This window comes from Meriones unguiculatus, chromosome 8, assembly GCF_030254825.1.
Source record: "Meriones unguiculatus strain TT.TT164.6M chromosome 8, Bangor_MerUng_6.1, whole genome shotgun sequence".
Classification (NCBI taxonomy): domain Eukaryota; kingdom Metazoa; phylum Chordata; class Mammalia; order Rodentia; family Muridae; genus Meriones; species Meriones unguiculatus.
This window is the reverse complement of record NC_083356.1, coordinates 42,564,707-42,588,960: the sequence shown is the minus strand read 5'-3', so window position 1 is coordinate 42,588,960 and position 24,254 is coordinate 42,564,707. Positions and strand designations below refer to the sequence as shown.

The 24,254-nt window shown below is 47.1% G+C and overlaps 1 protein-coding gene across 3 annotated transcripts; it reads right to left on the bottom strand.

The window, feature by feature from the left end:
* Positions 1 to 6,755: 6,755 nt before the first annotated feature.
* C8H8orf76 (chromosome 8 C8orf76 homolog) lies at positions 6,756 to 23,375 on the bottom strand. 3 transcript variants are annotated; one of them, XM_021645236.2, is made up of 7 exons: positions 23,143 to 23,373; positions 20,811 to 20,906; positions 19,614 to 19,757; positions 15,740 to 15,935; positions 15,478 to 15,640; positions 11,330 to 11,462; positions 6,756 to 7,065 (listed from the first exon to the last, which is right to left on the bottom strand). In XM_021645236.2, exons 1-7 carry the CDS (start codon positions 23,257 to 23,259, stop codon positions 6,868 to 6,870), a joined length of 1,047 nt encoding a protein of 348 aa, XP_021500911.1. In that variant the 5' UTR covers positions 23,260 to 23,373; the 3' UTR covers positions 6,756 to 6,867. The 3 variants fall into 3 exon arrangements, with proteins under 3 accessions (XP_021500911.1, XP_021500912.1, XP_021500909.1); XM_021645237.2 differs by having other exon boundaries at positions 15,478 to 15,637; positions 23,143 to 23,372; XM_021645234.2 differs by having other exon boundaries at positions 15,478 to 15,935; positions 23,143 to 23,375.
* Between the last annotated feature and the right edge of the window lie 879 nt (positions 23,376 to 24,254).

Here is a 24,254-nt window from a genome sequence, read left to right as displayed (position 1 = left end):
TACCGCGTTGTAAAATACGCTACAGTAGCCCTGCCCCTACCCAAAATCTCCCAAAGCCACATCTGCCCCAGAATAAGGTCAGACTTAATGTGGCATTGACAATTTACAGTTTGGAGCTGGTCTAACTGCTCCACCTCAACCTCTGCTCCCACCAATCTGGCTGACCTTCATTCCCCCCAGGCCTCTGCTCTTCCCATACATCAACCAGGGCTTCAGATGCTGCTGCCCACAGAGCCTGCTGAATCCTTTCCTCGCTTCCAAAATCCAACTCAGACTTCCTTCTTCTAGAACACGGTATACATAATAAATAAACAGATCTTTAAAAAAAAAAAGATTTCACCATTGAACAAATGAGTGAAGAAATGTTATTTAGAAAAGCAATAGCCTTCTGGGACAGAAGTGTAATTCTAAAACTCAGAGAAAAAAAGATCCAAGTAGGCCATCACAGGATTCTTGGGTTGAAAGTAACAGGAGCCAGATCACACACCCTTTATCTTGGATGGGATTGCTCCATGTTTTAGCTTTCTCTTGCTTCTATAACAAATGACCACAATGGTAGTAACAGAATACAAACAGATCACCTCCGCATTCTACAGTTCAGATTACTAACCTACAGACTGGGCTAAAACCCACAGCATTAACAAAGCCTTGTTCCTGAAAATCTGGGAGTGAATGTATTTCTTTGTTTCTTTCTAGTTTCTGAAGACTACAGGATTTTTTTTGCCTAGCAGCCTCTTCCTCCATCTTTGAAGATAGACACATAGCCACATCTCTCTGGCTCTGACTCATCCCATGTGCCCTCACCTTCCAATTTTAAAAACCCTGATGATTTCCTTGGTTTTGCCTGGAACCTCCCAGATAAATGTCCTGAAGTCAGCTGACTAGCAACCCTCCCTCCCCTTTGCTACCTAACCTAATGTGTCTAGGTCCTGGGTATTAGAACATGGATATCTTGTGGGGGCAGAGGGGGTGGGGGAGTAGCATTCCTCTCCCTGCTGCCCCTCAGAGTTTCCATGGAGGCATGAGAAAGGCCAGAGAGCCCAGGGACGGCCTGGAATTAGGGAGCAGCAAAGCAGACAGTTCTCTGCACCGTCTGGGCGGCTTCTGTGCTTTCCCTCTGCAAACCACTCTTCTCACTTTCCGCTTTGAAGACCACAGTGCCTGCTCCTAAGCATTTGAGCCTGGTTGGTTCAGAGGAATATTTTCTTTCTAAATCCTCAGACAAGAATCTGACCCAGACTGAGCTAGACAATTCTCCCCTATGCCTCTCACAGTTTGAGTCTCTGGGCCAGATGGCAGCACTTCAGAAAAGGCAAGCTCTCTCTGAAGGAAGGGAGGCTGCACCAATGCTACACCAAAGCCTCAGGAGATGAAGCCACCCAGTGCCGAGGAGGAAAAAAGAACAAGGGAAATACATGAGCATCTTCCACTCATCCCTCCAACTCGCCCACCCTCCCCTCCAACCCTGCCCCGCAACTTCTGAAAAAATTTCCAAGTGACAACTGGGAAAGATGGAATTGAGGCACCAGTCCCTAGACTATCATTTGGCTCACTCAGGACACTCCCATTAGATTTGTTTGGGTCCAAAACATTAAGCTAGGTCTGATTCAGCCAGAAGATGGGATCAGAGAGAGAAAGCAGCAAAGCTGCCCCTGCTGTGATGATTGTGCAATCCCGCAGCCGCAGAGCTTCCTAAGGTTTTGTGTCCCCTCTTTGATTTTTTGTTTGTTTGTTTATTTGTTGTTGTTGTTTGCTAGTTTGCTTGCTTTCCTATCAACCTCCAAAGCGCCGGAAAGCTGGCTGTAAATAAACTACTTTCTGAGATTAAAATTTTTGAGTGGCCCATCTTTCTGTAAACACCAGTTTGTATTCATTTGCTTGAGTTGTATATGACCCACGTTTTCCCCAAAGCAGAGCTCATCTTTTATAAAACGGCACAGGTGTAGACATTTGTGACGTTGGTGGCCTGGCTCTGCAGGGACTGGCTTCTGAGCTTCAAGGCCACTGTACCTCACCTGGCTCTTCCAGGGACTGACACTTTAAAGGAAGGCAGTGGTGGGAAAGCTGGGCTCCACCACAAAGGACATAGTCCTGGGGCTCATGATCTGGCTGCGAGTAATTCCATGGTGCATCATTAATTCTAGCTCCCTAGGCCCTGGGAAAAGCACAGGGCACTGTGACATTTGAACAAGGACATGACAAATGTAGGGCTCTAGAACACTTTGACTGTGACCTCTGAGGACCTTCCTTCCTTTAGGAAGGAAGCAAGGGCTGTTTATAGGATCACAGGCGAGAATGTCCCCAGGTAGAGGCAACTGGATAGACAGAGGGCTTGGAGCAGGAATTCGGGGCCTGAAGAGCCCATCAAGGTGAACAAGAGCTAGAACCAATACCAAGTGGAGCAGAGTGAGCTGGGATGCAGTGGGCCAGGAGGCCACCATGTAGGACTTCACGGCCATCATGACAACTTTGAGAACGACCTCGGTAAGATCCTAGCTCCAGTGTGAAGATTGTAGATGTGTAAGAATGTAAATGACAGAAGACATTTAACTAGCTCAAACAACCAGTAACAGGTCCTATTTGGGAGAAAAGGCTCAAGTGAGGACATCTAACAGTACAAGAGATCTATGACAGTTTATCTTTATTGCCAAAGAGACAGGATTTGAGATCACCTAGGGGACAAACTCCTGGGTGTGTCTGTGGGGGTTTTCAAAAGAGGTTTAACTGAAGAGAGAAACTCATGCTAAATGTATCCTGCGCTATCCCATGGTCTGAGGTCCTAGGCAGTAAATTGTAGAAAGCGCACACGCACTCATGTCTCTACTTCCTAACTGTAGATGCACCGTGACCAGCTGCCTCCAACTCCAGTTACCAGGTCTTTGCCACAGTGGAGGACTGTGCTCTCAATCTGTGAGCTACAATAAACCTTTCCTTCTTTAAACTGCTTCTTGTCGGGTATTTGGTTACTGCAATCCAAGTAACCAATCCAGTATCCCACCCTAGTCAGAGAGCAGACAGTCACACCTGCAGTAGCATGTTCTCACTTCCGAGTGATTCACTCATTGGCAAGAAGGTGGAGGTGTGTGAACAGACAGCAACAGAGCCTCCTCTCCCAGAGTCATTGCCCAACTCATTACCTTCCCTTTCTGTGCTGGAAATGATCATGGTAACTCAGTCAATGAAAGTCCTGCGCCCTAGCCTCCTGATGCCCCTCCTGCCCTCAGTGATGGCTGAGGTTTGGGACTTCAGTGAGCCTGGTTCTCACATCAGCACTCCACTGCCAGGAAGGGGAGATGGGAGCGAGCTATTCACAAGATGTTGTGGAAACCACGAGGCCATGAGGTGGAGGTGGGAAGCCTGGGAGGAAGACCAATGAATGGAAAGCATGGCAAGCGGATAGAATGGAGCTGGAGCCCAGGGCCAGGGAGAAGAGGTGCCATTTCCAGGAAACCCAGGCATACAGGGCCAATGGGGCTGGCTACAGAGAGAGAAATAGGTAGGTAGGCACATGAGCTTTTATGCAAACCAGAAGCACCAGCAATTATTAAAAGCAATATTAAGTAAAATGATTGGTACTCTTCCCTGGGGACAGAAGTGTAAACTAAATAGCCCCTGACTTTAAGAAATGTCAATTCTATCCCAGAAAATATCCTTGAAGATAAAGAAGAATAAGGAGCTAGCAAGGGAGGCCAAAAGAGACATATCCTAGCCTCATTTGGGGGTCAGGAAGACTTCTAGGAAACCAAACATAGGCAAGGACCTGTGTATTAGCTGATAAAGATGGAGAGGTGGCCCATCGAAAGGCTAAAGGAAAGGAATTGTGGGCAGAAGAGTTCCAGGTGGCCACAGCTACACTATGAGGGCCGTGGCTAGACCACAAACTCCAGCCCATGGCTCCCTACAATCATACAGTGAGTGACACATAACATGAGCTCAATAAATGATGGCTAAATGGGTGCTCCATTGTTAAAGGGCTCTAAAACTGAAGTGCCTGGGTTGGTATAATGTTCTTGTGGAATGTACACAATTTACCCTTGTTCATTCAAATGCTGATTTTTCTACTCCATGATCTGGTTTCAATCTGGACATCGCATTGTGATGTTTATTCTAAGCATCACCTGTCTCAAGTTTGTGTAAACATGCCACCATTTGTTCTCTGTATTGTCAATAAAACAACCAGCCGCAATGCTGAGCAATGGAGAGAATAGGATGGGACGTGGGGAGGAGAAGGAAGTGAGTGGGAGGAGTAGGAGAGCAGAGATGGGCAGTAGAGGACTTCGAACCACGAGGAGAGATGAACCGGACCTAAGGTATGACTAAAAGCAAGTATAATGGGTGAAATCTGAATGGCAGGAAACTATGCGGGCTTGGAGGTTTAGGATGGAGTAACTAGGGCCCAGCAGAATGCTCAAGGTTAATTAAACAATTCCTAGTCTCTGTGTGGTGATTTGGGTATAAAGCTGGTTTAAGAATAACCGCTGCTTAACACAAAGATAAATCAATAATAAATATTAATAACAACATGCCTGTTAACTAGCCTTTTGTTTCCCATTTGAGATTCTATATATGTACTGGCTGACCAAGATGACCAACGCACTGAGAGTCATCTGCCTCAGCACGGTCAGCCCCTTGTCTGTCTGGGGAAGAGCAGCGGATGGAAGGAAGAGAAATCCTGGAGGCTGATCTTGACGTTGACCTTTTGTCAAGGACTGGAATCATCTCTCCATGAAAGTCTAAATAAAAAGCAACACAGGCTGCGTATCACATCCACTAGAAAAGCGCAATTCTATCCTGGGTAATTCCTTGAGTAAGAAAATGGCTCTTTGTACATCAGACAGTGTTAGAGACTGTGGTACATGTGGCCAAAGGATGTGACAGAGATACAGGCTGCCTCCAGCTCCTGTGTCTTGAGCAAATGCTTGTTCTAGACCTCCTGCAGGAGGTCTGCATAGCAAGAGCAGGGGTGTGAGAGGCTGGCATAAGTCACCATTCTACAACCTTTCCTAAACCCCGTGCTCCTCTCCTGCGGGGCAGTTTGGTGTATGTCAGTTACAGAAGGTGGTCATGCACATTCAGAGTGTGACAGGAAGCATGTGTGTGTGCCCACATGTGCAGCCAGCCTCCTTAGGATCTGGAGGCAAAAGCAGCTGACACCCATATGCGCAGGCTCATCCTGCTTGCTGGGCCTTGAGTGGTGGAATCCGGCCTCTGACTCAGGAGTGTACTGTCTTCGGCCAACACCCAGGAAGTTAGCGAGTAGGGTAACACCTGACCCTTTGCAGTTCTTCACACACGCTGTGTGCCCTTACATTTCAGTATCCCCGCTCGTTCCCAAGGGATGAGCTCTAGATTCTTGCAGTAGAGCACCTGTTTTCAAAAGACTGGAAAACCTATAAAAGTCTTTCGCAGGGGCTTGAATGTGCACAGTTGGTGTCAGAGCTCCCCCCAACCCCCAATTACCCTCAGTGTTGAATATCTAAGACTGTGGAAGTCTTGGTCCCCGGCTGAGGGGGCACTGCAGGAAGCAGAAGAACCTTCAGTGGTGGTCTAGCTGGAGGGAGCAGCACACTTCGGGCATGTCCTTGAGGGTTGTATTGGTCCAGGCCCTTCCCTGGCTCCCTCTGCTTCCTGGCCACTGTGACCGAGCCTTGCCGTCACTATGATGGATAGAAACCTCAGAAAGTGGTTTTTAAGATGGTGGTGATCAGTGTATACCACATCTAAGGGGCAGAAGATCAGAGACTGCGAAACCCATAAGCTAGCAGGTGGCTGGATCCAAAACACTGACTTTGGTGCTTCCCAGACAGGAAGGGACATCCAGGAGTTGGGGACAATAGGATCCAAGGGCCCCATGGCCATCTTCCAGGTCCAAGAGTCACGAACTATGAGACCCCTGCCCTTTCCATATTGAGAGAACGCAGGCCTCCAGATCCAGGAACCCTCTGCTCCAGCAGCCAGACATCAGATCCTTACCGCTCTCCCGAGGACAGTGTCTAGATTCCAGGGACAGCATCCCAACCTCCAAACCACAGTTTTACTGGTCGCCCTCTGGAAGCCAGATGGATAATAAAATCACATGGATCCCATACCTAAGATGGCGGAGCACACACGAGTCTTGAGTCTCAGGAGTGTAGTGCCTCATAGGCCTGTAAGCAGCAGTTCAGTTGCCTCCATGCTTGCTACCTGAGGCAGACAATGCCCCCCCCAGCCCTGTAGCTTCCACCTGAGGCGCCTGTGCCCCCTCAGCCACTACCTGAGATGCCCACACATCTGAATGCGCCCCTGCCATTCAAGGCACCTGATCTGGGGGCCCTTGCCCTTCCAATGGCCATCTTGGGTTTCATGTCTGCCCACTAGTTAGGGGATCGGGAGATAGCTCTGACAGACTGCTGCCTGCTCTTTGATCACTTCCCCCTGATGGGGCTCCCCTACCAGGCCACAGGGGAGGAAGACAAACTCAGTCCTCATGTGAATAGATGAGCTGGGGTGTCTGAGGAATAGGGAAGAGGGGATGCAGGAGGGAGGGTGAGAGACTGGGAGGGGAAAAGGGAGGAGCCTATGACCGAGAAGTAAATTGAATCAATAAAGGAAAAAAGAAAAAAAAAGTTAACCATCAGTCATGACCAACCCTCACCTAAAGCTGTTGTCCTACCAGGTGAGTTAGCAGAAACCGATAGGACAGAACTGCAGGCATCAAAACACAGAAACAGAGAAACAACAAAACTGAAAAGAGTTGACATTACCTGGGAGGAAAGTTTTTATAAACAAAATAAAGTCATCTTTATTTGTGTTTTCTGTGATTACATAGCTCTTGCCTAGGTAAACAAGGACAATACAGTGCAAGTGTCCACGTTCTGACGTGATTTCCTAACCCACGATCTGTATCTCCACGTGCAACTGATTTTCCAAGGGATGGAAATGGTCTTTGATCTTTCTGAACCACTTATCTTCAAATTCTTTGGAGGACGCAACCACCAAGGCTGCCAGGGCTGCGGGGCCAACGCATTTCACCTCTGGGTGGGCCTCCTCTCTTATTTTTTCTGGGACAATATCTTCCCCCATGGCCTGCAGCAGGAGAGGAAGGAAAAACAAAAACCATCCCAGTTAAGGAGGCAGCAGACGCAGAATGGAAGAAGACTGGCCAGCTGCAAAGCCTTTCACACAAAACACCTGGGGAGGACGCACGCCACCATACCAACAAGTCCTGTCACAAAGCCATTATCACAGATGCCAACTGCCACGCTTCCATTCTCATCCTGAGTCCTAAGGTGGCAGCTGCCCCCCCCGTACTTCGCCCCCCACCCCCAAACTTCGGGGAGCAGAGTCAACCTTTCTATGCCAAAGACACTGCAACTGTGGGCTTCTCCCTCCTGGTCCAGGAGAGGCTGGGGTTGAAAAGATAGGGGCAGTGCTTGGTCAGGGCATGACGTGGAACATGACTCTATCTCCAAGTCCCCCACAGAGAAGTCAAAGGCAGCAAGGAGTCAAGCAACAAGTTGCTATGTCCTCCTGACCTGGACACTCCACAGCCAAGACTCTCCAGGCCACAGCCCATCCCCATAACGGCACAATACTGCCCCCTCCTGGTCATGATCACAACTGCAGCAACACAGACAATCTGGTGACTCTGGCCTAGTTTCTCTTCGATGAGACAACTCAAAATTAGGTTCCTGAAAGCCTTTCAGTAACCTCACTAAGTGGTCCTTTGGTAATGAGTAGTGACAGTGAGTAAGCTGAAGCACTAGCACGTTTCCTACCAACCAGCATGACAATTTACACAACCACCCTGCTGGGACGCTGCAGAGGGAATTGGAGACAAGAACCAATTCAAGGTTGGCTCCTTCAACCTTGACACATAATGTGGGCACGGAGACTGGAAGTGCAAAGAATAGCTCTTCACAAACGACACATTTTGTGTGTGTGCACATGTGTGTAGAGTTTGCTTGTGTGTACACGTGTGTGGGCATGTGTATTCTTGCTTCTGCATACCAAATCCAAGGAAGGAAATCTGTCACTCACTGTCTTATTCCCTTGTGATGACCTCTCATTATGCCTTAAACTGACTGTTTGGCTAAGCCGGCCAGCCTGCAAGTTCACAGGCTCCACCTTCAATGTCCCCCAATGCTAAGGTGACAGGCATTTGCAGCCACGCCTGGCTTTTATGTGGAGGATAGGGATTAGAACTAGGGTCTTCGTGCTTGAACCTACAGCATACGAGCTCTTATCCACCAACCCACCTTCCTAGCCCCAAATTACACATTTTTTTGAGGTAACTGACAATGAGATGTTATACTCATTGATTAAGCATGACTAATTCATCATTCTGAGATGCTTTGTTGTATTTCAGGGTCTCTAAAATCATGAACTGGTGTGTCACACTAAGCAGGGTGACTATTTCCTTTCAGTGGCATCATAACGATGTGTCTCACAAGTGAGGACTTCTTGGAATATCAGTTTTCATTTATTTAGAGACTGAGTCTCTCTATGTCATCCTGGCTGGCTTCAAACTCATTTTGTACACCAGACTGGCCTTGAACTCACAGAGACCCACTTGTGTCTGCCTCCCAAGTGCTGGGATTAAAGGAATATGAAACCATGCCTAGTCTTTAAATCAATTTTGTTTTGGTTTTTTTTTGTTTTGTTTTGTTTTGTTTTTTGTTTCTTTTAATATAGGATAAAACAGTGGAAGTCCTTATCTTAAAAAGAAGCTACTTGGAAAGCTGAGGTTTCACATTTGATGCCAGCCAGGGCAGAAGTGTGAGAAAGGTGGCTGAGGGGATGTTAGTCAGTAAAACACTTGCCTTATGAGCTTGAGGACATGTTTTTGGAACACTGGAACCAATGAAAAAGTAAGGCAGCATGGTAAGCCCCTACAATCCCAGTGATGACAGGATGGGAGGTAGAGGCAGGCAGACCCTGGGAGCTCCTGCGCCGGCAAGCCTGGCCTACACAGCAAATTCAAGGCCAGTGAGAGATCCTGCCTCTCCCTGGCCTTTGCATATATGCCATGTGCACCCACTCCTACATCCAAGCATTTACCCACACGCATTAAAAGAGGGAAGGGGAAGTGGCAGCTCTTGAACGTGAGCTGTGTGATGAAGTATCAAGGGAGAAGAATACAATTCATGGTATAAATACACTAGGTTAGAAATGAAGGTCCCCAACAATGGCACACAATCTGATTTTAGGTCGTGCATGAACGGAAGATTAAATATTGAATTGCAACATGGAAAATACGTCCTAATTTAATTTTAATTTCTGTAATACTTAGAGAATGACTGAATTGGTACCAATGTGACTTTCATATCTCTCTGTACTGGAGAGCTTTATGTCAACTTGACACAAGCTAAAGTCATCCGAGAGGAGGGAGCGTCAGTTGAGAAAATGCCTCCGTAAGAGCGGGATACAGGCAAGCCTGAAGGACATTTTCTCAATTACTGATTGACAGGGAGGGCCAGGCCCATCGTGGGCAGTGCCATCCCTGGGCTGTTGTCCTGGCTGTTAAGGAGGCTGAGCAAGTCTCAAAGAGCAATCAGGTAGGCATCACTCCTCCATGTCCTCTGCATCAGTTCCAGGTTCCTGCCTGTTTAGTTCCTGTCCTGACTTTCTTCCAGGATGACCAGTGAAATGGAAGCAAAAGACAAATCCTTTCCTCCTGGAGTTGCTTTGGTCACGATTCATCACAGCAATAGTATCCCTAACTAAGACACTAAAATATGCTCTAAAACATGCTTTAATAACTTTCAAAAAGAATCAGGAAGGCTGGCTGTGGTTGCACACACCCTTTAATTCCATCACTCTGGGAGGCAGAAGCAGGTGGATCTCTGAGTTCGAGGCCAGCCTGGTCTACAGAGAGAGTCCAGGACAGCCAAGACTACACAGAGAAACCCTGTCTTGAAAAAAAAAATCAGGAAATCATATTCCACTTAGACTTCAATGATAGTGCTTTTATTACATTTGAACTTATAGCTACTATCTACCATGGGGAGTGATATTTATTTTATATCTATAGAAACAAATAATAAAAGCTTCCATTTAAATTTGTGTGTGTTCGTGTGTGACCATAGGTGAGTGCACGTGTAAATGTGGAGAAGCGACATCAACCTTGAGTGTCATCTGTCGGGTGCATCTGTCTTTGATTTTAGACAGTCACTCACGGGACCTAGAACCCACATTAGGGCAGGCTAAATGGCAAGCTCCAAGGATCCACCTGTCCCTGCCTCCCAGTGCCAGCCCCACCACACCCTCCTATTTTTTTTTTAATGTGTTTTCTGGGACTCGAATAGGAAGAATGCAAAGAAGGAAAGAAGAAAGGAAAGGCATGCTGACATGCATCTATAGGTCTAACTACTCTGGAGGCTGAGGTGAGAAGATCCTCTGAGCCGAACAGTTTAAGACCAGCCTGGACAATGCAGGTCATCAGGTGATTTCTCACAGCAACAAGAAAAGTAACTAATACCCTGATTATAACAAACACACGGTGAGTTTAAAGGAACGTGTCTGTGTGCATACAGACACAGAGTCATTCTCATGGGAAAAGCACTGCCACTGAGCCTGGAGGCCAAGCAGGCACTTTGGTATGCTAACCACAGATAGCCATTTTTCCGGGGTTTCTTTGGGACCTGACACTGTCAAGTCAGGTGTGTGCTGACGGAAGCACAAGAGTATAAGCGCATAATCTCCCAACACCATCCTTCAGCAGTGTTCTTTACAAGAAGCCAGCTTTAGAAAAGGCTGACAGAGGCTTAAAAGTAGCATTTACACTTCTCTATAAACATCAAAGTGACAGGGTAGACAGAGCAGAGAGGACACTGTCACATCTGGCCCACACACTGGCCTTCTACCCTCAGGGAGCTGCAACCTCTCTAAGCTTCAATCCCAGCTCTGCCTGTCTTGCCCAGCTGTTAGCACGAGAGGAGGGAAGTGCTTAAAACTCTGGAACAGATAACAAACACTCACCCATTGGCTTAAGGTTCAGCACCATGGGTGACTCGGCAGCACCATGACTGCCTAGCATGTACAAGGTCCTAGGTCCGATCTCCAGCAAAAAATTAATTAATCAGTTAATTCCACATGGAAACAAATAAGATGGGCATTTTACTCAGGATGCCCAATCGGGCAGGTGCTAATGAACACTGCCAAGAACAAGAATGACAGGTATACAGCAGGGGATGATGAAAGACCACTGTGATGACAAGTGATGCAAAGGCACACATGGAGGGAGACAGGAGTCCTTCAGGATGAGATGAGATCTGGCACTGGTTTAGTGTGGGAACACCACAAAATCACCACAATCCTCTGCTCGGCATACATCTGAGGGGATACGCACCTCCTCCATCAACAGCAAAGTGTCTTCCCGAAAGCTGAACTCCTTCACCTTCCCCGCAATCTCCTGCTGGGTTCTCAAGTTCTTCTCCAAGGCAAATGATGTTTGCTGAGATTGGGTGAGCCGAAGCAACAGCCTGAAAAACAAGAGAGTCTCAGTGTGAGAGGCCCTGCCACAGGCCAGCAGGGAGCACATGCTCCAACACAGCCAGGCACTGAGCTGCTAGAGTCCCACGGCCTCGCTAGAACCGTCACAGTCCCTACAGGTTCTGCTCTGAGTGTGCTGCCTCCCTCTACACCTAGCCTCATCTTTTCTAAAAGGAAGGGCTAGAACTCAAGGGGCCGAGGCAGATATGGAGTCTGATGGCAGCATAAGCTACAGTGAGTCTCTGACTCAAAAAGAAGGAAGGCTGGAAGGAGGAAGGGGGGATAGAGAGTGGGAAGGAGGAGAGAAAGAAGGAAGGAAGGAAGGAAGGAAGGAAGGAAGGAAGGAAGGAAGGAAGGAAGGAAGGAAGGAAGTCAACACAAGATAGTTTCCTGTGGCATCCAGGTGGTTGAACACAAAAACAATTCACTGAGAAGCTTGAAGCCAGCTCAGCCACACAGTACCCTGGGTCTGTTCATGGGATGCCAGCATCTGCTGACTCCACAGAGACTGAGCTCAAGGACTATTCAGCTTTTCTGGCACACATGAGTACCAAAACAGTGTCAACCCTCAAACAAGCACTTCACAGCTGCCTTACTATGAGTGTCTCCAGCAACTGGAACTTGGTGCCTTCACTCATTTTTTCTGTTCTTCTGAGCTTAACTCCCTCTCCCTAATGAGGAGTTCTGGCTCGATGTCTTGCTGGCATCTAGCTCAAACCACTCATTTCTCAGACCCTGAATCTGCACTGCCCATCCTTTGGCATGCTCCATCTCAGCAAATAGCACCCGAGCCACCCCTGCACCCAGAGCACTCTTCAGAGTTGCCTCCTCCTTGCCCCATCCCCCCCATATACCCAGCTGGTCACCAAGTCCCATCCATTCCTTCCTGCATTGACACTGTTTTCTGTTACTACTGCGCTATCATAGGTCGGATCACATCACTGGTATGTGTTACCTCTCCACTGTTGTGTACAGCTCCAAATGGCTTCTCCTAGCCCACCATCCCTCTCTGAATCACAGCTCTGATCACACTCCAATTCAAAGTCAATGAATATTCTCCGGGCCCTCAAGGAAAGGACCAAATCTTTTAAGGTAACACCCAAGCCAGGCTGGCAGCATGTGGCTACAGTCCCACACTAGGAAGGCTGAAGATAGAGGCAAACAAGTTCTAGGACAGCCTTGGCTACATACTGAGCACTGCCTCAAAATCAGCCAACAAGCAAAAATGGTAAACTCTCAAGCTAATAAAAAAAACCATACACAATGAAAGCGATCTTAGCTGGCATTTACCAATTGCTTGCTACAGACCACGCAGCTTCAGCAGGTACCTTAGGTAACTTTAATTTCACACCCTCAAGCAGTAGGCATTTTCCCCATTCCGCCATCTGTCATGATGAAGAATCTGGAGCCCAGGGTTTCTATAGTTTGTGCAAGACCAGCCAGCCAGTCAAAGGAACAGTCCAGGCTCATGTGCTCAATGCCAGCCACTCATCAAAGCCCTTCAGAATGAGACGTGACTTCAAGCCCTCCTATCTTCCTCCCCTGGCATTGACGTTTCCAGCTCTCCTTGAGCTTCTCCCATGCAGCTGCTCTTCTCACCTATGGTAGTTTGAATGAAAACTGGCCCCAGAGGCTCACAGAGAGTGGAATTATGTGAAAGGATTAGGACCTGTGGCCTTGTTGGAATAGGTGTGGTCTTACTAGAGGAAGTGTGTCACTGGGGATGGGCTGTGAGGTTGCAGAAGTCTGAGCCAGGCCCAGCGTCTCTCTCTTCCTGCTGTCTGTCAAGATGTAGAACTCTCAGCTACCTCTGCAGCATCCTATCTGCCATGCTTGCTGCCATGATGATCATAGACTAAACCTCTCACACTACAAGCCAGTCCAATTAAATGTTGTCCTTTTTAAGAGCAATAGAAACCTACCTAAGACTCCACCAGACCATGTGACCACTCCTGTGCCTTCTAGCTGAGCTGTCTACGTATCACCAAGCACCAGAGCACACCTTCCTCACCTGAGGAACAGCACACAGGTGAGCAAGACAACACAGAGAACTGCAGGCTGCACAGCCACAGGACCTTGGAGACATGAACCGATCCCAAAACTCAGCCCAGAAAATCATGAGGGCATGCTGAAGGAATGTGTACAAAGCATCTGGTACTTGGTGGCCGGCTGCTAAGCACTTGTCCCTAGGAGTATCCAGCAGGAGCGCAGTCCCAGGAAAAGGGTTCTTCCCTCCACTGGTTTCACGGTGTTCTGCTCACACTAGGAAGTAGCTCTCTGCAGCTGCGTGCCAGTCACTCGCTACATATATATTTTCCTCAACACAGTGACTTTTGCAAGGAGAGGGACTCTTGGTTTTTGTTTTTGTTTTTTAAACCATCTTTATGATCCTAGCACTAAGCAAGTGCCTGCATACGTGCTTCTGGGGTAAAAGTGACATAGTCACTAGGTATGGTGGCACACACCTTTGATTCCAGTCCTCGGAAAGCAGAGGCAGCTGGGTCTTTATAAACCTGAGGCCAGCTTGGTCTACAGAGAGAGTTCCAGGCCAGCCAAGGCTACACAGTGAGAAGCTGTGCACAAAGCAAACAAAAAGTGACAGTCAATGAAAATTAAGCACTTGCTAAATATTGTTTTTTAATTCTTGGTTAAGTCTCAGTGGATTTTGCAGAATTAAAAAAAAAAAGATTCTCTGTTCTTAGCAGTGTCTGTTTCTTCACTTACAAATCACAGAACTGGTCAAAGGCTTCCCCTTCAGGGAAGGCTCTGCCTCAGGAACTAAGCACGGAGCACTTCATTGTACTCACTATTAGCACTAAGTACGAGAGCAAGCTTTCTTCACATTTCCGCCAGACACAAGAAAGCCCTTCTTTACAAATGGCTCTTCTTTTAAAGGTGTATACATTTTAATTGCTCTTCACAGATTTTTGTGCGTGTGATTTTCTAATTTTAACACTCTATCTTGAACAATAACAAAAGCTGTATTTTTTATTTGCTTTTTTTTTTCTTTTTCCAAGACAGGGTAATAACCATTGGGCAATCTCTGTCTCCTCCTTGCACCACCTCTCCAAGCTCCTGTGGGAGGGCATTTGCTGTTTTCACTGAGCTGATGCCTACAGATGGCCCCACATCTTCCTTGTGTCACATGGGACTGTGGGTTTCCAATCTACAAGTGCAAGGGAATATTTTCTTCAGGTTTTCAGGGGCCCAACTCATCCCCCTTCATGCCTCAAACTATGAGTCTTTCTGTTTCGTTCTGTTGAGACAAGATCTCATTACATAGTCCAGGATGGCTTACAACTCATGACCCTACTGCCTTAGGCTCCCAAGTGCTGGGATTCCAGACCTATACGAACAGCACTATGAAACGTTTTAACATTCGTTTGTGTCCTGTTGTAGTTTAGTATTTATTTCCCAGATGGATGGGCTTCCTCATTTAATAGAACATTAGAAACCCTCGTGCCATTTTCTCAATCACTGTAAATAGAGCAGCGAGAAATGCGAATGGACAAGTGTCTTTGCGGCACATTGGACTGCCTCAGCTATGTGCCCAGGAGTGCACAGCTGGGACATACAGTAGTTTTATTTTTGGTTTTCATTTTGGAATGTTTTCGGTTTTATTTGTTTGAGAAAAGGTCTCTCTCCCTGGATGTCCTGAAACTCTCTGTGTAGACCAGGCTGGCTTCAAACTCACAGAGTCTACCTGCTCTGCCTCCCCAGGTTTAATGCCCAGGATTAAAGGTGTACACACCAGGCCCAGCTTGAGTTTTTGTCTTTTAACCGACACGGGTATCTAGGTGGCTGCACTGGTCTAAGTTCCCTCCAGCTTTGTATGGGATTACTCCCCCCTACATACCATGTACATTACATTGACTTTAAAAATGTTTTTAAAGAAACAAATCTTTCCTCCCTTAAAAAAAAAAAAAAAAAAACAAAACAAAACAAAAAAAAAACAGCCTTTCTTCAAGCTCATCCTGTGTGCTGACGTACCCTCTCTCAGCTTACCTGGCACGAACCAGAGAGGCACAGGCTTTCACCTGAGCCTCCATCCTCGCTTCTCCTCTCTGCTCTGTCAGACAGGTCTGTGTATTCTTCGGAGCCTTCCCAGCCTTCTGAGCATTGCAACCGCTTGCTTCCATGGAAAACACTGCACTCTGAGGTAAGGCTGCTGGGAGACACAAAAGACAGCCTGTTCCAGCCTGCACAAAGGGGGCATTGACAGCCTTGTCACTTGAGGTAGCACGCTTCTGTCCCCCCGGTGACACACCCAGTGCCGGCAGATCTGGGCCTGGATTCAGGTATGCCTCTGCCAATTTGCACCAGCTCCAGGGGTTGAGAGGGTGCAGAGAAATCAGTTTTTGCAGGCAGAGAATGGTCTTCTCCAAGCTCTGCAAACTTGAGAAGATGGCCAAGTGGAGGTAGAGCACCGTGGTCAGATGGTCTGTGTTGGTCGCTTTGTTTTCCTGAGAAGAGAAGGAGCAGAAAGCCTTCACTACAAAGTGTTTTCATATAAAAATGGGAGCACCTATGTGTATGTTATAAACCAGAAGCATTTATGTGCTATATGGGTCAAGTGAACTTAATCCTTCTACAGATTTCCTGCCTCTGCAGGTTGTCCTCCACGTGAAAGCTGTGGCTGGCACACACGCACATACACCAGTATAAACCTAGATAACTGTTGGAGGGCCCTGCTGCTACAGGTTGCAGTGGCCATGACTCGGTGCGAGACGGAGGACTCCCTTCCCTCAGCCGGGCTTCCTACTCTCTGCCTGGCCTTATGTGGAGGATGTCCCTGAGCTAGAAGCCTGGCTTATGATAGAAGTAGCCTCTGGCACAGTGTCTTGCAGAATTCTGCCCCTCCCTGCCCATAGGACCGAGTACTGTTTTATGCAAATGAAGTACACTGTGAGCACCTATCAGAGTACCTCCCGGCTGCTTCAATGTCCTGGATATACTCCTCGCTCCTGGAATAAAGTTGATCTGCCTCCCTGAAGCCATTCCCAAAAGTCTGTCATTCAGTCATGCTCATGGCCCTCCTAGCCCTGATCCCCTCCCCTTCTGTTCCTTCTGTCCTCGTGCACTGACTGCCAACGAGGAAATCCACAGAAAATGATCCAGCAAAATGTTCCCCAGCCACTCCTAGACACCCCCAGTACCGCAACTCATGTGAAAGTGGCCTAACAAAGTTCAACAAGACTATAAATGCCATGGACCGTTCGACCCTTACCATAGTCCTGTTACAGTTAACTGGGCTTTGTGCTAGTGAGGATGGGCTTGCTCAGTCATGTTGCTGAGATGCACCTAGGGGAGCATCTAAGGACATTTCTAGAAAGCCCTCGTTGGGTGGGGAGGACCTCATAAGCTGGCTTCCTGGATGGAATAACAGGGAGAAGACAGCCTGCCAGAGACCTGTCCCCACCACCAGGACTACCTGAAGAGGCTGCTACCCCAGCTACACACCTCTCCATCATCAAGCACTGCCTCACTGTAGCCTACAAGCACAGAGCCTAGTGACATGGAGCGTGGACTCTGAGACCTCGAGCTAAGCCCATCTCTCTTCCTAGTCAGATATTTATCACAGTAACGACGTCTGACCCAGCCAATTTCCTTAGGCACTGGCCTAATGGGTCCATTTTGATTTTTAAGGGTTTTTAAACCCCAACTGGTGATTTTCTTGAGGATTTGAAGGAATCTCAGCTGCATATTTGACTTGGTTTAGACTTCCTACCCAGGGCAGCCTTGAAGTTCTCAGCTTGGTACTGAACCCAAATGCCTTCCCTGATCTCCCTGGCCACAGGAGGTTGCTCATTTCCTTCTGGTCAGAAACCCTTTTTGACATTTCCTTGAGAGACATCATCTCTTGCCTACCCTGCCATATGGCAAATGCCCTGCGGGTTAGGGGGAAGGGTTCACTTTTTCCAAGGTAGTCTACAGAGAACAGATGGCAAAGTGAAATCACGTTCAACCTGGTATGAAATCTAAGGACAGCCCAGCCTGTCCAGGTAGCACTCCTGCCCAGAACTAAACTGAGTGTCAAACAAAGGCCAAACTAGCCAGGTAGGCAGCACACAGGAACCAGTGGACATGGAAGCCTGCCAACATCCCAGCACATTCCTACACTGGACAGGAAAACATGAAACAAAGCCCACATAACTTGGGTGATTCCATACCTACCAGAACACTGAGTGTGCCTGGCTTTACTTCTTCTCTTGCTTATTGTTTAGCCTTCCCAAAACACCGAGTAAGGTCTATAAAAGCCTTGGGTTCGATTCTGAATACAGCACGGTGCCATGCCTGCCACAAACGTGGCCTGTGGAGCAGTGAGTTCTCTAAAGTCAGGCTGTGCCTCTCTGTGGCGGCTCTGTGTGTGAAGGCGCTTGCTGCCAAGCCTGACGACCTGAGTCCCATCTGGAAACCATGTGGTGGGAGGAGAGCCCGACTTCCATCAGCCGTCCCCTGACCCCCCTCCACCTGCCACACTGCTGTGGCGTGTGTGCCCCACCCTCTCCCTGAATAAGCAGCATGTGAAAACACTGCTTTAATGTCGCCTTTTACTTCTAATAAGATCATGTCTGGGCCACCCCTGCCAAGTGCTACTCTTTTTCCACTTCCACCGATAATGCAGTCTATTATTCAAAAACACCTTGCCACTGGGAAAGCGGGTGCATGCTCGTGTGGAGCAGGTGCTGCACACAGACCGTGATCCACCCCCACGCCTGCCTTTTGGTTTGTTTGGTTGTTTTAAGACAAAACCAGGGTATGCATGTATATTATGTAGGCTAGACTGACTGGCCTTGAACTTGTGATACTGCTACCACAGAACCCCAGTCCTGGAGATACAGACATGTGCCAGTATGCTGGACTCTAGACTCTGAAAACATGATCAATAAACTAAAGTTTACTGTTGCTACCTTAATGAACAAGGGTTTGATAGCACAGTTAGTGTGTCTCTCTTTGGACAGTAAATTCCATTTAAATGTGTTTCAGGGACTTTTCCAGTACTGTAATAATGAACAATGGAGACTAGAGATGACTCGGTGATTCAGAGCACTTGTTGCTCTTGCAGAGACCCCAGGTTCGGTTCCAAGCACCCACACTGGGTAGCTCACGACCAGCTGTACTCCAGCTCCAGAGGGATCAAGTGTCTCTGGGCTCCTCAGGCACCTGCACTCACATATCTGAACGTGGACCCACACGCGTATATAAACATGATTAAAAAGTAAAAGATAGCTTTGAAAAATCTAAAACAAAAGCACACATAATCCTACCACTGTTGGGGGTTGGTCTGATGCTTATATTTTGATGTTAATTACTGGCCCTCAAGATCTGTCCTCTCCTTGTTGTGTAAACTTGCCTAAGACACTATTACTGGTTGGTTGATTAAAAGGCCTAAAACTTGGGCAGGGAAAGTTGGGTAGGCATGGCTAAGGCTCCTGGGCTTTGGAAACAGGAGAATCATAGGAAGCAGACAAACAGATGGGAAGAGAGTAGGAAGGACGATGCCATGATGGGTTAGCAAGGAGAAGGAACCACGTGGGCTGGGAGGAAGGACTCCGAGGATGGTGTGGATGAAGAAAGCGACCCCAGTGAAGGATAAGCAATTATTTATACAATTATTTATACAATTGGGAGATAGGCCAAATAGGAATGGTTAAGGTGGAAAGCAGTGAATGGAGGCTGGGAGATATATGTGGAGGTTATTGAAACAGCATAGGTGGAATATCTGCCCAGCCCAAGGTTGTAAGGCAATTATAAAACCTAACAGGTGTCTGTATCTTATTGATTGTGACAGTGGATTAAATAATATCACCATATTAATTAGGAATAATAATAATAATAATAATAAACCATTAATTTTCAACAACATAACGCTCGGGGTATATATTCCTCATAAAAGTAAAAGTTCTGAAAATAAGATTTCTAGGCAATAATTCTCATCTTACCACAGGAAAAACATCCCAGGAAAATAACCACATCTAGAGCCCCAAGCTCTCATCTCAATAATTACACGGCTGATAGTGCCTTTCTGTAATCCCAGCCACCAATTCTGTTCCTAGCAGGAAGTTTGTTTCTCAGAGAGTAAACGACCCTGATGTCCTTGGTACAGGAAAGTGTATGAGAACAAGCAAAGAACCACTCACCAAGTTTGCTGCCATCTCCAGCGCCTCCTCATGTCTCCCCAGGTGAACCAGACACCGAGCCTGGCCTTCTTGGACATCCCTTTTCATGGCAAAATTGGTAGATGGCAGCTGTTCGGAGATACTGGAGTATTCCTGCAGTGCTTTCTAGCAAGTATTCAAAGAAAGATGGGAGACAGAAAGGGGGTGGGGAGAGGAGAGGACCCAGTGTACATGATCTTTTCCTACGGAGAAAATAGTTATAACCAACCCTTCCAACGGCCTATGGGCTACCTACATGTTTCTCTTAATCTTTTTCTAAAAGGTAGAGACATAAAGGCTGCAGGTCACAATGTCTACAACTATGCTAACTATCACAGTATTAGAGACAGAACACTCTAGAGGCATGCAGAACAGGCTTTGAGTCCTGATTTTACTGTAACTTTAACACATATGTATATATTGTATACACACATACATGTGTATGTATATATGTGTGTGTGTGTCTGTACTGAGACATATATAGCTCCAGCTGGCCTGGAATTTGCTATGCAGATTAATTAGGTTGTAGTTGAGCTCACAGAAATCCACTTGCTTCTGCCTCCACAGGCACAGGCCACCAGGCCCAGCTATATAGCTTATTAAGATTTACACAAAAATGAAATGGGGTGGGCCGGAGAGATGGCTCAGTGGTTTAAGAGCACTGTCTGCTCTTCCAAAGGTCGTGAGTTCAACTCCCGGTGACCACATGATGGCTCACAACCATCTATAATGTGAACTGATTCCCTCTGCTGGCAGATGTAAATGCAGATAAAACACTCACATACATAAAATAAACAAATCTTAAAAAAAAAAACATTAAAAAAAATGAAATGGGGTATATATATGAAGCAATCTGGCATCTAATTATTCATTCTTCCCTTTTCTTGCATACTTTGGGGTATTTTGTCCCTATGACATGTTGGAGACTCACACATGAGTGCATATAGAGTCTAGGAAAGCAGACCCCTTAATATTCTTCAGTTGGAATTATGAAAGAACAAAGCATAAAATGGACTCTATAGAAAAGGCTAAGACTTAGGATTCTAAGATTAGCCACAGGCATCACTGAAGACTGAATCCATCTCCACAAAGCACTCCTAACTTGGCACACTCTGCTCTCTATTGTGACAATCAGAGCCCATTTTCAAGTATCATAGCCTTAAATGTGTTGGCTCCTACCTCGTATTCCTGTCGTCTGTAGGCCAGGTCCCCTCTGAATTTCTTGAGAGTGAGAACTTCAATATCATCACTACTTTCTGTCTCTCCATAAAACCACTAGAAATCAAAAACATAGCATTTATGATGGAGAGTGAAGCGATGCTTTTCCACTTCACAATCAAAAGCAAGTTTCCACAATACGACCACTGAAATGTCAAGGACACACTTCTTTGGGATGAGACGCAAGGGAAAACAGTGGACAACAAATAGCTATTTTTTTTTTAAACAGTGTCTCAGATGTCCCTCAAGTGCTGAGATTACAGACCTGTATGATCACACTGCAGTAGATGACACATGGTTAGATGGGCAGCTTATGTGTGTGCAGCTGTATGTGTGTGTATGCTTCTGTGGTGTGAGGACCAGAGGTCAATGCCACTTGTCTTCCTTGTTTTTTCACCACAGGGTCTCTCAATGAACCTGAAGCTTACCAGCTGGCTAGACTGCCCCTAGCAAGCCCCAAGATACCCCTTTCCCCAGCTTCCAGGGCTCACTGCCACACCCAGTTTTCTACGTGAGTATGGGGAATTTGAACTCAGGTCCTCATGCTCTGCATCCAGCACTTCTCACACTGAGACCCTCCTCAGGCACCAATGACACTCTTAATGACAGCCTGGCTTCCTTAACACGTTTTCATGTACTCTATATGAGTGGGCACCTCCGTGCTACTGTGCACATGTAGAAGTCAGAGCAGTTTGCTGGAGTCAGTTGTCTCCTTCTACTCTGGGTTCTTGTGATAGGATTCCAGTCATCGGACTTGGCTACAGTTGAATTTACCTACTGAGTCATCTCACTAATGGCCCCACTTTTTTATTAAAATTATCACAGAGTCAGTGAGATGGCTCACTGGGTAAAGGCACTTGTCATCAAGATGGACAACCTTTGATCTATGGGTCCCATGTCATGGAAGAAAAGGAGCAACACCTATTATTTGTCCCTTGATCTCCACACAGTGCCATGGCACCCTCATGCACACACAAACAGGCACAAATAAATGAAAAGAATATGGTTTATATTTTTTCTTTGTTTACTGCTCTCAACCTCCTCCTCAATCACTTCCCCTGGTAGGGGGCCCTTGCCAGGCCACAGAGAAAGAAAATGCAGCTAGTACTGATGAGACTTGATAGGCTGGGGTCAGTTAGTAGGGGAGGAGAGCTCCGACTTTCTGAGGACTAGGGGATGGTGGGGAGAGGGAAGGAGGGTGGGACTGGGATAAGAGGACGCAGGGATTACCATCAAGATTAAAGTGAATTAAATTAAATTTAAAGAATCAAAAAAATTAATGATCACCAGTATAAATATGTCAATAATACACTTGTTTAAAAACAAACAAACAAAAAGCATGTTTGCAACTACAGTGAGGTTATTGGAAATGACAGTTATCTTGTGCAGTTCCAGTGACTCTTTAAAGTGGTATCTGCTTTTTTTAGAGCAATTTAGAGTGACTAGGGGCTGATGATACCATGTACAAGACTTTGGAAATTGTGACTATGATGATAATGCTATTGTGAAAAATGTTACGAAGTCACACAAAAAACATATAACTGCAGGCGGTCCTCTGTGCATCCCAGACAAAAGATTCAGAGGACTGGGAGACATGCCTGTAAGAAGACTTCCCACTTTTGATTTAAACCCGCTAGAAACAAAGTGGGATTGAGATTTAACTACCAAGAAAGAACACACGAGAGGACGAAAAGCATTCTGCATGGCCACTTTTCCAGCCCCCAAAAAGCAGCTCCTGCTCCCTTTTACAATAAAACTTGCTGAGGCTGAAGAAAGTCTGTCTCTAAATTCTGTTGACTCAGTGTAGTTAACACATTCTGATGGCCTGGCTGTATTTCTAAAACACTTCACGGAGTGTCAAGGCTCATCACAAACTTGCTAAATTAGTTTCTTCCCTTCTCCTGAGCCATCACAGTAGGGAAAACTTTGTTCTATTCTTCAAACACCGTGTCACTCAAGACTAGGTATTTGAGCCACAGTTAGTTTCAGCACTCCGCAGCCATCCAATTTTCATTATCCTGCTAGGAAATGATGAAAGAAAATTGGCTTTAAACTGTTTCGTTCTTCCAGGTAGCCAGCAGGCCTGCAAGGATGCTGCTGTTGACCACCTGGGCGGGGTTGGGGTCAGGCAGGAGGTGTTTCACACTAGCTCGGCCCGGCCTGAAGGACATGTGAGCTGGGAACAGTGAGGCCGTGCAGCAATCCTCCGACTGCAGGGCATCTGGACAGTGAGGGCGATGGGGCTCACGCAGGCCGGCTCCGGTGCGGAGCGACCAGAGGGCAGCCGTCTCACCTGCGGCTCGCAGAGCTTGGCGCGATAAGGGGCGGGCAGCTCGGGCCGCCGCTCCTGACTCTGCTCGAACACCGAGTCCTCAAATTCGCCGCCGAGCACCCAGCACCCGGCCTCCATGGCGCGCGCGTGCCGCCGAACCTCCAAACGAGGTGACACCTAGACCGACGCTCATCACCCAGCCCCCACCAGCAAGGCACCGAGACGAGGTGGTGCCTAGAGTGGTGCCGGTGCGCGGCCCACGCGGAAGCGGTGGGCTGTCGGCCGGAGCGTAGCATTCTGGGAGTGGTAGTCTTTCAGCGGTCGCGCGTATTCGTGCTTGTTGCCCAAATTGTGGTTCGTGGTGGAGCAAAAAGTCTTACCTGACTGTGTCTTCTTGAGCCTCACAGCAAGGGGGTTTACTTCTCTCTGTCAGAAGCTGAATAGAGCACTCTTTCCCTGCGTCCCTCGAAAAATTGGGGTCCCTGGGGAGCCGGTTAACTTCGTAAGTAGCAGTTTTAAACCGCTGGCTGTAGTCTCATCGTGTTATCCCACCCCCATTGACATTTTCTGTCTTCTCCCAATGACAACTGCGAGAATTTTCTGTTTTCTAAAAAGAGACATTAGGCTTGAAGAGGTAAACTTGAGTCGGGTAAGCTTGCGCAAAAGCCCAGCATCTCTAAAGAGACCATAACTATTCACGCATTTATAAAAAGGTAGCCAGCGAAACTTAAAGGCTCGATCAGACTAGGAGAATTTGGAGACTTCCAAGAAGTGTCTTGACTCTAGAAAGAGAGGATCATGGACAAAAGACTGGCTTGTGCTCTACAGCACCAATATCGAGCTAGGAATAAAGCCTTTCTCCTTTCCCTCACACTTGCTCCTCTTCCACCTAGTCTTTCAGGGTTCTTTCTTCAGCTCTATTTTCTACTCTACAGACACACATGGCAACCTAAACCACCTCTCCAGGTTTGAAAATGCATTGGCTCATAACTCACAAAATGTGCAATTTAGCTGTGTATTCAACAGGCTCATTGGAAGAGTCCATTTAGGCAGCCTCCAGGCAGTAAACTACTGATGGATTCATCCAGAGGAAGCCCATTTTTATTAGCCAGGGTTTTGTTGGTGGTGGTGGT

Bases quoted from the DNA above. Each gene is read 5' to 3' on its own strand.
- C8H8orf76 (XM_021645234.2), bottom strand. From the start codon at position 23,259: ATGGAGGCCGGGTGCTGGGTGCTCGGCGGCGAATTTGAGGACTCGGTG. The intron at 19,758-20,810 runs GTAGGAGCCAAC...AATACTTGCTAG, and splicing joins ACAGACGACAGGAATACGAG to AAAGCACTGCAGGAATACTC. The intron at 7,066-11,329 runs GTGCGTATCCCC...CTCCTGCTGCAG, and splicing joins CTTTGCTGTTGATGGAGGAG to GCCATGGGGGAAGATATTGT.